At 40.2% G+C, this 15662-nt stretch overlaps 1 protein-coding gene across 4 annotated transcripts in view; it reads left to right on the top strand.

Annotated features, from left to right (window-relative positions):
• The window catches only part of LRRIQ1 (leucine rich repeats and IQ motif containing 1), a 170107-nt gene extending 166918 nt beyond the window's left edge, over window positions 1-3189 (top strand). For 2 of the 4 annotated variants that reach the window (XM_043492639.1, XM_043492648.1), the window contains one exon: window positions 1798-3186. In XM_043492639.1, coding sequence (XP_043348574.1) covers window positions 1798-1925 — 128 coding nt within the window. In that variant the 3' untranslated portion in view covers window positions 1926-3186. Of the gene's footprint in view, window positions 1-1797 lie in introns of all 4 variants that reach the window. The other 2 variants (XM_043492630.1, XM_043492650.1) reach the window with 2 other exon arrangements.
• Window positions 3190-15662: the final 12473 nt, after the last annotated feature.

Here is a 15662-nt window from a genome sequence, read left to right as displayed (position 1 = left end):
CTTAATTTTTGGTGCTTTTTCTTCTTAGCAACTGTGCTTTCCAACTTTAGAATCTCTCCTTCAGTTGAGAAAGAAACTTCTTAATATTATTGTTTTATTATGCTTAATTTGAAACTTCATCAAAGAAATTATTGAATTTACCACTCTGCTGCTGTCAGCTTCGGCTGTCTTCTGTGAGTACTTTATGTCTCCAGTTAAAGAATACACTGAAAGTTTAGAGTAAGCTTCCTTTAATTATTATATACCTTAACTCCTTCCTCTCTATTAAATGTCCTGTCTGCACTAGTGACATTTTCTAAAAACTTGTTACCGTTGGTAAGGTAACAAAATGACCCAATGTTGAGAGTCCTAGTGTAGATGGGGCAACAGCTACCACAGGCATTTTTGACACCTTATTAATTAGGTCTACCGTAAGTAGTATCAGAAAAGAATTGTGAGGAAAAATTAAATAAGAAAAATATGTATAGCTTGACTAAGCCACAACTAAAAATCAGGGATACATAAAAAATATTTGAAGGGTCAAAATATCAAGAAGAGAGAAGTGTTATTTTGAATAGTGCATGACAGTATAACAAGGAGTAATGGGATAAAATTAAAAGGGATGATGGAGAGTGAATATCAGGGGAAATGTCCTGACTGTGAGATACTGTTATACTGTAGAATAAGCTCTGAAGGGAAGTAGTGAGGGTGCCATTGCTTGGGACTTAAAACTAAATTAGACAACACATATATAACAGTCACCAATCCTGTTTTGGCAGAGATGATATAATAGGCATTTTTCATTTCTAATCTCCATGATTCTATGAACTACTTTAATGCACCTAATTAAAATTGTTGAAAATAATGTATGGACTACCCAAAATGGGTAAATTAGAACAGGTTCTATTGATAATTGGAAGAAAGACGCTTGTAAAATTTGGTTATGCTTGCTTAGCTTAATTCTTTGGTAATAGACACCTTAGATAACTGTATTTTCTTCACCATTTTTCTCTGAGGATTTGCTACACAATGTGAGATGTGTTACACAGAATATGAGAGGATTTTACATGCCTAATGAGAGAAAGGGAGACATTTCTATCAGTTGAAGTGTTGATTTTCTTAAAATAATATTGTATCTATGGCATTCTCTATATATTATTCTCTTGTCTATTAAATTACCCATCTTGTCTCGCGCTGCTTGTTTGTAGAAATCAGTAGTTGCATTACAGTATTTGTATAGATGTTACTAAATACTGAATAATTTCATAAGATTTAAAAGTTTTTTGCGGGGAGTATAATGTCTTTTTGTCCCAGTTCTGGTTTCATCAGCACTAATGGCAAAACTTTCTTTGGCTTCAGTTAGAGCAAAGCTGGCCCATCGTATTTGTACTGATGTATCAAAACAATAACCAGTTAAATAAATAAAACTTCCAATCTTGTTCTTTGTGTGGTTACAAAACATCTTTAATTATAAGAGTGACTTGTTTCTCTAATGTATCTTGTGCATATTCTTTAAAATAATTTCAAAATGGACAGGTAGGGAAACTCGTTTGGAAACTACATTGCCTATGTCTAATAATTTTGCAGTTTATTTTCCAAAATACTGTACTATATTTACAAAATTACTGCTACAAGCTTCTTTTAAACCTTGAAATTATTTTGAAGAAAAAGCACAAAGACAAAAGACACAAGCTATGCAAATGTATAAACTACCAAATTAGACATGTTGATGAAAGAATTTTTACTTTATTGTATTAAAAATAATCTAATTTGACTGAACTGATGACATATTTTCATGCCACTTGTTTGATTGTATAGCAAAGGACATATCTGATTCAGAAATGGGTCCATTTCGTAAAGAGCGGATATCGTTTCGAGACCATCCAGTCCAGCTTAGTGGGGGATGGGGAAGTGGCAAGAAGAAAGCAAAACCTTTGAAGAATTAGTTTAAACTTCAACATGCAAAATGTGTGGAGAGCTGTTTCTTTTCAAGAGGTCTGTGATTATCAGTTGTTTCAGGATTCTAGATATGTTACCAATTAGATATAAAGTTTCAGAGAACTATGTTTTGATATGTTTTACCCTACATGTTTTGCAGGTTTTTTTGTTTTGTTTTTGTTTTCTGGTGACGATATTCTATAATATCAGATTTTGTATTTGCGATTGCTTCTGTGTTCATGTGGCATGGAATACAGAATCCATTAACTTTTGTTACTATAATGTGATTTGTGGGTTTACTCATAACAACTAGTTTAGATGTATAAATGCAATAATAGGTCATGATTATTATTGAGCATGTATGTTAGAAACTGAAGTACTGATTTCTTATAATACAATAATAATATATATCATGTTTATACTTATGAACTTTGTTGTGACCTCTAATGGCCAAGAATGGCACCCTGAGAAAAGTCTACATATATGTATGTATTGAAGAAACAATTGAAATTCTCAGCATGTTAGAAGCTTATAAAATGCAAGTATTTGTTTCTAGTAAGATGAGAGGTGCGTATTAATTCTAATGCTAAATTATGTTAGTACTGTTCTGTTATGACACTAAGGCAAGCTGCTAATGTTTTATACATTCAAGGACTTCTAACATTTTTTTTCAGTGAAAAATTGAGTTCACCATCCTGAAATTTTCTCCTGTGGTAGTGTAGCATTACATCTTTAGGTCAATGATAGGCAGTCTCTATTTGTTCAAGAAATTGGTCTCATTCAAACTAATGCACGCATGCGTAAAAGTATTGTGAGACAGCTTTAATGAAGGAAGCCTGAGAAGTACTATGTTTATCTTTAGCATGCTTGAAGTGGGTGCATAACTCTCATTGTTTTTAATAATTACTATGTTTATCCATAGACAGGACAGAAAAGGTTGTTAGATTTGTATTCCTATTTTTAAATGGTTTCTGTTTAGAAGGTGGAAATTGCTAATTGCATATAGAGAAGCAAGTCTTTGGTGTTTCCTCATCTGTTTGCTTTTGTCTCATGCTTTCTTGTGAAGCCTTAAACTGCTACAAACTGAGACTGAAGTGGGAAGGCTAATGGGGCTTGAGATGTCAATCAATAAAGAAAACATAAATTCTTATGTTGTCATTGTTTTTGGAACATGGTGTAAATTCCAGAAGACATTGTTATGTGAAGTGTCAATCATATTGTCTTCTTTTAACATCCACAAGTGAATATGGATTGGAAGTATTTTACTTTATCGTCTTTTACTCTGAACAATCCAAAGGAAAGCTGCATTAATACTGACGTTTAAGGACTTTTACTATTCACATGCAAAGTCATGAAGCTGATCTCTGCCATGTAATTGCCTCGTTATTTAAAAGGAACAAAAATATTCTCTAATTAAAATCTATGTGCTAATTTCTTATCATTTAAAATTTTGAAAAAGATAAATTGCTGCTTACTCCAGTGAGCCTGCTATTCATACTGAAGGCTAGTGTGACAGAATGCTGGAAAGTAACTGGTGAGCCTGCACTTTGATCACTTAGGCACCAGTCAGTTCCTCTGTAAAAGGCTGATTGGGGAATATGCCACTAATTCGCTGATCAGGGTGGGAGGGCTGATGAACCTATTAGCCATGAGCTGAGGAGTATAAAAGAAGACGAAGGAAGGAAGGGGAGAACCTGGGTTAGCTGATCCCAAGAATGCACTGAGATCTCAAGGACGGGAGACTCTGTTCGTCTCTGGATGCACCAGACTGTATTGGTGATTTGAATTACAAATAAATTCACACAAAATTGCTATTACTGGACCAAATCTGAGAGGTTTCTGGGGCATCTGAGGGTGGGGACACCAGTTACATTATTCAGGGTAAGCCAGTTACCTTATTCAGGATGAATAGAAATGTATCAGTGGAACTGCTTATGGAGTAAGCTGCTATTCATGATAAACAAGAATATAAAATGCCCATAAGTGGTTTGTTACAGCATCCAGTTCTTTAGATGTGGGCACAAATTGGTACTTACCTGATCAAATACCTGTTTTAGATACTTAATGCTAATTTGAATATCCAGATGCACCACTACATGTCATGTAGGTGTCCAAATTTGAAAACTATGACTACCATTATATTAACAAGGATGGCAGGAAAATCTTCTTCCATCACTGAAATAACATGAAAAAAGAAAAGGAGTACTTGTGGCACCTTAGAGACTAACACATTTTTCTTTTTGCGGATACAGACTATACAGCTGCTACTCTGAAACCTGAAATAACATGGTTTTCAATATGTGCAGCTATACGGTCACTAAGTAGATTTCTGACTGTGTTTTACCTGTGTATCAGCTAAAGTAGAGGTCCGAATGTAACAACTAGCAATTCAGATTCATTATGTGATTTGACACACACCCATGGGTGTAGCAGGTGGCAATCTGCACCCCACTGCACATGTGAGAGCAGCTACAAATGAAGGGGATTTGTATTTCCAAATTCAGGCTGTGTAAAGGGGAACTGTATCTACTTTCGTCAGGGCAGCACTGCAGATTTTCAAAAGTTAAGAACCGTCATCTCCAAGCATGAATAAACTGAAAACTGTTTATGCCAACTGATTTGGCATCATCATTTCAGGTGCATACTATGTGATGAGTAAAGTGGTAGTTTTGTCTTAACTGCTCTACAATATAATCTGTGAGCAAGTACTCTGAAGTGACAGAATTTTGTAGCGAACTTTTTTTGTTATAGTATTGTACTTATTCTGCTATTCCACAAATTAGCATTGTCATGGTGGTGTTTAAACAGCATATCCATCCAAAAGTCAAGTATGCCAAGATATGCTGCAGCCTTTACTACATAATGTTGCAATGTCATATCAGAGTATACAATTTGCTTTTTCAAAGAGCCCTATTATTTGATCAGAACATCAAAGAGGCACTGGATCTGGTCAGATATGGACAAAGGGGTCTGATCCAGCTCCTATTAAAATTAATGGGAAGACTTTCATTGATTTCAGTTGGAGTAGAATGGGACTCTTAAGATTGTGCAAACATTTTATAGTGGAATGTACACAACTTTGTAATGTCTGATATTATGAATAATAAGTATGGATGTCTAAAGATGGCAACATATTTATGAGACATGACATCTCTTCCACTGTCAATTGGGACCCCGTTCTTTACAACAGTCATTTTCAACCTGTGGTCCGCTGACCCATGGGGGTCCACAGACTATGTCTAAGATTTCCAAAGGGGTCCTCACCGCCATTTGAAAATTTTAGAGGTCCATAAATGAAATAAAGGTTGAGAACCGTAGCTTTACAACACAAAGTCGTATGCTACTTCCTGTATACATCAGAAAATACTTCCTAGTTAGGAACATGGTCAGAGCATTTTCAAGGAAAAATTTCCTAGGGAGCTAGTTCTGTTTTCTGAAGTCAGAACAGGAATGTGTGGCATGAGGAAAAGCTGATATAGACTAACACTGACCCTGTAAACTGAAAACCCTTCTCCTCTCCCCATTAGTAGCTTAACAAACCCAGATCCATAAAATCTGAGACCACAGTCTTCTAGAAGTTCTACTGTCCATATGGTGCACCAGCATTCTTAACAACAATCCATCAACATTTCCATCTAAGGCTTTCTTTTTCTTTGTACGTCCTATAAATCAGGAAGAAAAAATTAATGGGAATATCCACTTAAAAAGTCCTCTGGTGAGTGTATAGAATGCATTCTCAGAAACCTAAAAATGCAGTGATTCCAAATTGGGATTGAACTGACCAACATAGAAATATACATAGAGAGATTTGTTATAACTGTGTCATTTACCAAATCAATTTGAAAGACTTTTGAAATTTTTACATGTATTCTCCTCTGATCCAAACACTGAACTCTCTTTGCCTATCTAACTTGCAGCTACCTGATTTCCTTCAACACCATAGTATCTGAGCTCATAAAATGAGAACTTTTTTTTAACTACTTGTTTATTTAGAAAGTTTTTAACAGGTTTATAGCTATTTGAATACTGGTAATCACAACATCCTCAAATGGAGAGACTATATCCAAAATTGAACATTATTGCTTAGTTAGACTAAAATGTGTCAATGATGCTCAAATAATCTGTGCTTGAATGACCAAGTACCGTAATTATATATGCCTCTTGTTTACTATACAGTCCATTCTGCTTGTATAGTAGACAGTTATTAAACAGTAACCTTATTTTAACAAAACACTATTCTTCAAAATGCTCTCTTCTTTTAACTGATCTCCATTTAACAAGGTGCTGCTCTATTTACAGAAAATATATTTTGGTTGATACAAAGAAAAAATATTCTACAGATTTCTTTTTATGTAGGGTTAGTGCTGCATTTTACCTTAATGGAGCATCATAATTAATTTTAACAGGCCTGTCCCTTAAAGGTGGATCTACTCTATGATGCTATAATTTTCAAAGATGCTCCCATAACTAGGATCTATATCAGTCCACAGATACACAGGAGCAAAACTACCATTTGATTGCCCACTGCACAAATTACAGGCACTGCAAAGAATGTAGTTGATTAACAGCCTTTTGATTGCAGTGTCACAACATAGTAAGGCAGTCATGGAAATGTGTATTTATGGAGATACATTCTTTCCTTGATGAACGACAAAGTTACTCCTATTAGCAGTAATGGAAGCCAGGTTGTACTGGAAAGCGATACCTTAAAGTGACATTGTGTAATGAGAAAAATCCTTACGAAAACTAGTTTTTATTGGATGTCCCCAATAATACAGAAGAGAACTGAACCATATTATGCATGATTAGGTTGCCAAATTTCCAATCTTAGATCAAAGCTGTTTGTACTAAACTGTACTAGCATAAAAGTCTTACACCAGCTATCTTTGTTGCTTGTTTTATTTTTTACCTGCATAAGTGGAAAAAACCAGATTATCTAATTTTAATCTTTTTAAAGACTTGTGAAAAATATTATCCTGGCTTGGTATGGGAGTTATAAACCTAGTAAAACAAGATTCAGCGCTGATTTACAGCCTCTGCAGGCCTAAAAATTGATAGTGGAACCCATGGCACATAATTAACTAGAGTCTGTAGGATAAATTAGATGAGACTGGGATTCTCAAGGGAATTTGGCATTATTCCAGTTTAAAATAGAAAAGGAAAAATTGTCCCTTCTCACACAAGGGAAGAAAAATGGCCTTTCTGTAGGAAACTTAGGGAAAAGACCTCCAGCCCACCTGTAGATTAACAGGTTTGCAACATATCCCTCTATTCCAGCTCAAGGCTGCTGGCACTGTATATTTTATAGGTGTTGGTCTTGTAGTAGTTCCTTGCCCTGTCCCCAACTGCCCTATCTACATGTTGTGCAGGGGCAAGCTGATCACAACTTGTAGCTTGCACTCCTCATTCCCCCAACTCACTCAGGCAACTCATGGTGGTGCAGAGGGCCTTGTATATGTGGTTGGGAGACTTTCTCTATAAATACTGAAGAGCTCCTTACATTTCAGCCAACCTTGCAACTGTCTTGGAATTTCCAGTAACTTGAACAGAGACACTGTGTAATCAACCCTAATCCTCTGTTGGACAAGCCTTTTCTATGGGGATTTGAAACTGACATGAGTAAAATTGTGAAGAGGGAGCATGTATGGGTATAATGACATACAAATAGATGCCTACTTATGGACAAATGACTGGACAGGTACACTTTTTGATAGTCTAGCTAAATAATGTTGTTCAGGCTGGTTAGCAAAATTCTGCCTGCCCCACACTCCAACTAATTAAATTATTTTGTGTTTGCTGGGATTTTGGGTTGATTGGTTGTTTTGAAACTGGAGAATTTTCATTCCGTTTTCTGTATTTCCTTTAAGCGTCAACATTTACTTTGCTGCACCTGCATACTAAAGAAAGCCAATTACCACTGATCAGATAGTAGCCAAGTGTCCTGATGGCTGAAATTCAGTGGTCTCTTCAATCTCTAAGGGCAAGCATGTACCTTTTGTGCTGTAGCTGATATTTGATTGCATAACTCATTATGTTGAATCTTAATACCTGTAAGAGCACAATGCAGTTAGTTAAGACTTTAAATCAGCTCGTCCGGTGTTTCTCTATACAAACCAATTTTCGAGGGAAAGTTGCTGCTGTGTAGCTAAGTCTTTGTAAATTAAATAAACACTAAGAAATAAAGACGGTAGGTAACTCCTGTATTTTTGTATTGGTATTGTCTACTGCTGTGTGTCACGATTTTTAAGAGTATTAAAAGAACAAGGTTGATTCTAGTTGCTGTTGATGGAGATAAGTTATTTTCCCTCGGGATGATTGTAATAATATGATACCAGTCATTTCAACAGGACAGGTGTTCTGCCATCATCATCTGCAAGAGATTCGAGTGTCTGCCCATTTGCAAAAACACAGGACTAACGTGAATTCTTTCTCTGCACTGTGTAATGTGTTCTTTGTATTTCACCTAATTTAATTCAGTTCCTCAGCAATTTTCTTTTAAAAACAATTTTCTTAATGTGGGAAAAGAAGAATGCCTGCCACAGAAAGCAAATACTATTAAGCAGATGATGGAAGTGGAGGCAGTCCAAGAAAATTAAACAGGCTCAACTAAATAGTGATTTCTAAAGACTTTTTTTCCATTCCTCACAAATAGTTTCTTATTAAATTGGAACCTCTATGAAGAACTGGACTGATGAAATTGAGTGAACTTTTTGCTGCTAAGGCGACGTTAGTTCACAGAAGCGCAGTACAGCGGCTCCTTAAAGACCACAAAGGAATCTCTATTTTTAAAATGTCATAGTTAAAAACTGAGTGATCAGGTAGTTTCCCTTCTTTAAAAGCAGAAGTTTCATTCCTTATTTTGGGCCCATTCCCATTGATTCCCATTTTTTTTTTTGTCTGAGAATAGACCTCTTAGCCAACAGTTGTTATGTGTGGATCCTACTCATGTTGATGTCATTTTCATTAATACTCATCTGCTTTGTTTCTGTTGCAGACCGTGCATCTTAAAGGCTGGTCGAGTCCATTTAGTATATTGTATAGCGTGAGGTGATTAAAGTCAGTCTCTTGATCCGGACAGCGTTGGTATTGTATTTGTATGTTCCTTATTTGGCGTTTCAGACCCCACTGGCTATCAAGGATGCGATCAATCTGGTTCTGTTCTATGTCCAGGACGTGCTATCCTGCTTCGCTTCAGATATAGGTATACAGGGCTGCCCTGTGACCAGGATACAAATCAAGGCGTCGAGATCAGTCTTCCCTTGGTTATTTGATCGCACCAACGATTTACGGGCAGTAATGCGGTGATACACGTGGCTTATGTTTGAGCTTGACGTATCCTACTTTGTGCCATTTGTCTGCATCCCCCGATAGGCAAATGCCTCGCCATAGGGCTCAGGCTCGTTCTGCCACAGTGGCAAGTGGAGGTAGGAGTTTTGTCTAGACAAGTTACCTACCCCCCTCTGAATATTTTAGGCAATTTGTAATGCCGTGGGTTAATTCTGATTGCACAATTTCGAAACAAAAAGAATACTGTCTGTAGCCATGGACGGGAGATGGGGCTTTATTTGCCAATATCAATATTTGTATGGAAAGCTTAAAATATGTTGTTTTCCCAAGAGTTAGAGTTTAAAGGGGAAAGGAAAGCACCGTGGATGAAATATCAGCAGCACATCGGTTACCCATTCAGTCTTTTTTTTTTGGGGGGGGGGGGGTATTCACCTAGATGCTCATGGTAAGAAAGGCCGAGCAAGAACCTTTAGTTAGCTGGGAATAAATGCTCCATTAAGCACTCAAAACAGCTCAAAAACTACAAAACGGTTCTCACCGAAGGGCAAAATAATGCTGAGACTCTCCAGATCCAAATCCTGAGAGGGCAGAATAAAATCGCTTTGTGGCTTTCGGCCTGGGCGCTGTATGAGTAATGATGAAGCTGAATTACCCATTTTTGAATCTGATCTGACGTTTATGTTGCATGGCGAAAAGCAGCGGCCTTTCAGCTGATCTAAGCTTGAAAACTAGCAGTCCCTGTCAATGTGGGTCTAAATCGACTCAATGTAGCCGTTTGTTAACGCAGGCTCCATAAATAGCGACCCTTTTTTTAGCCCTTGTGCGATCTGTAACCGACTTTCTTTAGCTTCGTGCTGCAAACCAAGAATTTCGACCTATATTTCATGTGGTGGTGTTTGTTTTTTTTAAAATCGTGAGATGACAACTCAGCCCTACGCCCACCCACAGCAGCCTCCGCGATATTTTCTGTGTCTTGGCGTCGCTGCGGTAATGTCTCCCGTATTGATTTAGAATTGTCCTAATAGTAATCAAGAGGCTAGCAAGGTAAGAGTGTATGACCATGACGGGGCTTTCTTAGGTGTGTGAAGTCTTGAATGTCTTAGAGTCCAAATCGGGGCTAGGTTGATTCACTTTGGGGTGGTTCTACAGAGAGAGGCTTTTTTAAAAAATGTAATTTAGTTAGGAGTCTTCGAAAATTAAAACTCTCAATTAGCTCATTTTCAAAAAAAAATACACATAAGAAATTAATTCTGCTGGGAAAATGAGCAGCAAATGTTCAACTTTCACTTACTAGCGGGCTTGTTTAGTCATGTTTGGGCCTCTTTTTCTTAATGTGACTATTTCTTTGATGTGGAAAACGGTATTTCTGTTTTTCTTTATATGTATCTCCTTGATTTATTAGACAGGATGGCATGGGGGGTCAGGCCCCATTTCAAACAAAGTTTTCAGCTGCTGCAGTGGAGACCTACCTCAGCTATCCCCCCCTCTCATTTCGAACTAGTGTATCCTTGTAAAGAGTGCGAATTGAATAGGGTCTAGATGCTCCACCTCCTCTAGGGGCTCGATCCAACTCCTAGTGATGTGACAGGAACTCTTTCTAGTGCCTGCGGGCAGTTAGAGCCGGCTCTAAAGTGGAGTACGGGACACGGTCGGGTCCTGGAAACCTGCATTCTTGAGTAGCTGGTCTCATCCTTATGACACTTACTGCTCAAATGTCAAACCCTTTACAGACCTGATAAAGAGCTACTATAACCTCCATATAATGTGCAGATTGAAGTCTTGTTGGGTTTGTTTTTGCAACACACGGGAAAAAGCTTCATTATCATTTAAATTAGATCCAGTTAAGAGCTTAGTCTGCTTTTGTGGAGCATCTCTGTTGAGATTCCCTGTTGAGCTCAGATTAAATCCATATCACACACTACTATCTCATACCATTTTGTTTGTAGGGAAACGTTGGGTGGTTTAAGAATAGTCATTGCGTACTCCAAATGGAAATTCATCAAAGCTGGCGTAGTTTTGGAAACAATTTCGCTGTTTTCTGCACGAGGAAAGCAAACCTTTACGTTCCCTACATGTGCTGTATTCTTCTTGAACACCTATTTGACGCAAATTAAACTGACAGGAATTTTCTTCTTTTTATCTGTGCAGGTGTCATAAAAGAAATCTGCTAAACCAGTAAGGTATTGTCAAAACACCAAACGGTAGATAGCGCAGCGTTACTGCTATTTTGCCCTTGGCTGGATTGTAGATATGAACGGAAAGTGCCTGACCTTGCATTCCTTGGGTTTTGGCTGTGGGATCGGGACCGGCGTAACTAGTAAACGATCCGTTTGTTTTAATTTAACACAGATAGAGATGAAAGGGGTTTATTAGAGCCAGTCAGTCTTTTTCTTCTGCACTGGATTAAATATTAAAATATTCGGTAAAAAACTTGATTTATTTGTATGTGCTAACTGAGCCTACAGAGCCCAGATAGCAGTAAAATTTCTCCAAATATTTTTGATTCAACATTTTTCCCCTCCAAAGTATGAAATGCGAAGGGCATCTGTCTATATTGAACCAACATTGTATGTTTTAATGGGGCGCGGCGAGGGGGAAAGTTTCTTTCGTCCTTGGAAAGAAAGTTCATCGGTTTGGACACGACTTGTTTATAGAACTTAATAGGGCTGAATCGGGTCCTTTAAGTATCCTGAGTGCTACGGTTAAAACGGATTCAGTATTTTAATGCACTGAACATGAAGTAACTCATTCTAAACGGCGTGTAAATACATTTTAAAATCCTGGCATTGTATGTTTGTTATAATAATATTTGATTTGTTTTTTTTTTATTTGATTTACCAACAGAATGTGTTGGTAAAATGTAAATCAGTTAATCCATATTGACAAGTTTCAGAGTAGCAGCCGTGTTAGTCTGTATTCGAAAAAGAAAAGGAGTACTTGTGGCACCTTAGAGACTAACCAATTTATTTGAGCATAAACTTTCGTGAGCTACAGCTCACTTCATCCATATTCTACACCTATAAAAGTTGGCTTCTCACAACCCCTTAGATAATTTTTGGTGAATATTTCTCAAGTCACATCATTCATGTAGGTTGCACTTTTTATGTTTTATTCGCCTCTCTTTGGATCGCCCATCGCCAAAAAGAAGGTCAAGTTAGTAATAACTAAGTTTTAGAAAATGATTCATAACACTGTAGGCTGGTGTATTTGTTTTGATGGCTTTCATTTCAGTGAAACTCTCGAGTTAGTCTGAGATAGTACAAATCTATTTAAGCATGAAAATCGTGGGTGGGTGAAGCCTCCACAAAGGAAACAGAGGGCACATAAAATATTGAACCATTTGGCCACTTGCCATTCTACATAACATTCAATTACTTTCGTTATTTTCATGGACCTTTTTTTCCTTTCCCGGCAGTTGACATGTTCGGTCATATTCAAGTTTTTTTTTTCTCTCCCTAGCTTCCCTTACTGGTATACCTCAAATTCACTTTGTAAAATAACCCTGTAAAAGCATCCATCTTACAACCCCTATAGCTTGTAATTCCCTTATCATGGGGTTGTGTTAACAGCTCGGGAAGAAAACCGTAATTTAGAGAAGCCAACCCGGGCAGTAAGAGATTTCTCTCTGCCACTCAACCTACGCGAATAATTTCTCTTTTCCACAAATATATGTCGTGTTTGCAGCACAGGCAATGAAACCAGCTTGTTGTTTGGAAGACATCAGTGGTGTAAAGTAGATCCCTACAGTCCAGGCCAAAACGCCCTGCCTGACCCTAATGCTAGAAAAACACTGGCTGAAATAGAGGGTGGGGGTGGTCTTATTTGAAATTTACAAAGGAAATCCCTGAGCCTTGCTGGTGTTTTAGTCCGCTCTCTTTGTTTAAACAAACTGAAGACGTAAGGGAATTCCCTGGAGAGTGGGACATTAATTGAGCCGTGAGCTGATGCCCATAAATATAGGGACTGGGCAAACTGGAGAGACAATGTGAGCAGCTCGTCTGGGCTGTAGCTCCAGGCAGTTTGTCGCAAATCACGATGGTTGCTTCAGTGGAGAAGTCTTTCCGGCTCATCCAGTTCTCTCCCCCCCCCCGCACCCCCCAAGTAGGTTTTGTTTTAAAATGCGCGATCTGTTTGTGTTTGATGTTTGCTCATGATTCACTCCTGTTGACTATCTTAGTTTAGCTTCCTGATCGCGCTCCTAGAGAGCGAATTGATCCCGACGGGAAGGGGAAAGGAAGCGAAAGAAGCCAAGGTCACTAAAGTCCTCAAAAAAGTTCAGAAGTTCCGAAACCTCAGGGCCGGGAGCCACTTGGCCGCGGATCATCCGGGGGTGATCTCGGGGGACAGCGTTTCCCTGGCGAGCTCGCGTTCGCGGCAAGGGCAAGCGCCTTCACACCCCCTCTGGCCACGAAACGTCTCTTCATCACACGCAACACCCTTGCACAGCAGGTTCAGGAGATCCTTCATCTCTGGAAACACAGCGGCACATCTGCGCGCTGCCCTTACTCCCGGGGCGGGCTGGCTGCTGCACTCAGGGAAGCTGCCCTGCAGAAAGATGCTTTTCAGAGAGAGCGAGCGAGAGCGCTCCCGGCGCTGTGCGATTTGCCTCCTCCTCTCCTGAGATCTTCAGAAACCCTTTACAAAATTTTCTGCAGCTGAAGGCAGTTTGCACTTTCGAGTTCTGAAGAATAATTTTACGTATGTGGCGCCAATTCCCCCCCCCCCGTCCCCCCCAGTTACGTCCTTCCACCCCTTTGAAATCAGCAGAATGGCACGGATGTAAATGGGAGCAGAATTTGGCCCGTAAACACGCAATATAACAATGGGGGGGGGTACCCCCATGCCGCCGCCCTGTCTGTAAGAGATTCAGACAGTGCTATCGTAACCAGCAGCCTCTGAATCAAGGTGCCGCTCTAGGCGGGAAAGGGGTTGAGAAGCTGGAGTGGGGGTGACCGCAGGCGCTCAGCCCCTTCGCATGGAGGGGTTTTCCCTAGAGCTAGAAGGCACCAAGCATCCAGGGCAAGTGAAAGTGACGGTCTCACTTCGGATTCTCTGCGGGCTGCAGCTCCCCTCCTGGTGTGCGGGAGTCACTCGGCGCTTGTTAGGAAAGCTCAGAGCTGTGACATTACCAGGAACAGCCTTTCCAGCTTTGGAGCCCCCCCGGCACCCAGAGCGCTCTCTCCTTGCCAGCCAAGTGCCGGGGAAGCGTTTATTACGGGAGTTTGCCACCAAGCGGGCCCTCGGTTTAAGCACAGGGCTGCGCGTCCCTCTCTAGCAGGGATCCCGTGCACCGACAGTGTTTTTCCTCGCGTCTCTGTGGAGAGTCCAGGCTTGATGTCTGCTAGGAACCGGTTTTACAGGCAGATGCGCTGTTCCTTGTCCCCGGCTTCCCTGCAGTTTACTAGCTGCCTTTTAAGAGGGACATTTATTGGGATAAAAGTGCACTGCGGGCTGCAACAGCCTTGCATGTGGCTTTCATTTAAAAGACACCGAGCATTTTTTTTCCCAAGGCGTGTAGTGCTTTTAAGGCATATTTGTAGACGCGCTGACAAGGCTGTAGCACACAGAGATACCGATGGCCTGGGATTATTGGTCTATTTCCTCGGGTCAGCGACAGGCGTGGAGTTGGATGGCGGAGGGGGGAAATGTAACCTTCCTCGCACAATTCGCTCAGGCGACTGAACGTAGCATAAGGAGGAGCAGAGAGGCGACCAGAGGTGCCTGCTGGCCTCCGCCTGCGACCCTGCGGCTTGGCTGAGCGAGGCTTGCAGGACGCAGCTCGGGCTGAGTCCACAGCCACAGCAGGTCTGAGCCCCAAAGGCGCTCCACCAAATGTCCTGTTAAAACCTGTGATCCAGCGAGAGGAGCAAACCTAGCTCTGGACCTACCCAGGCATCCACACACCCAGGAGCGTGCCTGCCTTTCCCATCCTGCGCCTCCCCGCACCCGCCGCGGCGTTCTCCCCACCAAGCAAGCGGGACATAAAAACCGCTTCTTTCAAGTGGGTGTTTCCACTGATGGTCCAGCTCCGCTCTCGCCTCTTTGCTGATACGTTCACTAGACGCCGACGGGGAGGTCTGACTCCAATGCACTACATTGTTAAACCGTATAGCTTCGTTTAGGGTTCATCTAATGAGAGTCCGTTACCATCAGAGCTTTAGGAGATCTCTGCTAGAACCTATAAAGCAGAGGGCACAGGGGCGAAAATGTAGGCTAGACAACGTGTAATTCAGTGGCGCTACAATGGCTGTTAGATAGCGAGAGATTCCAATGCAGAGGAAGCTAGACAGCCAAGCCCATAACCTAGGGCACAAGGAAACATTAAATATTACAGTGCTTAGGAAGTGGCATTTATATTAACAAATTAGACGGATCTTTTAGCCAGGATATGTGTTAAACGAACACACAGGAACGTAGAGTTTTAGCTAGATACCCTAGAAATGGTCATGAGACTAAAT

This window comes from Dermochelys coriacea, chromosome 1, assembly GCF_009764565.3.
Source record: "Dermochelys coriacea isolate rDerCor1 chromosome 1, rDerCor1.pri.v4, whole genome shotgun sequence".
Taxonomy (NCBI): Eukaryota; Metazoa; Chordata; order Testudines; family Dermochelyidae; genus Dermochelys; species Dermochelys coriacea.
The sequence above is the reverse complement of the archived record's forward strand: the minus strand, read 5'-3'. Positions and strand labels throughout refer to the sequence as shown.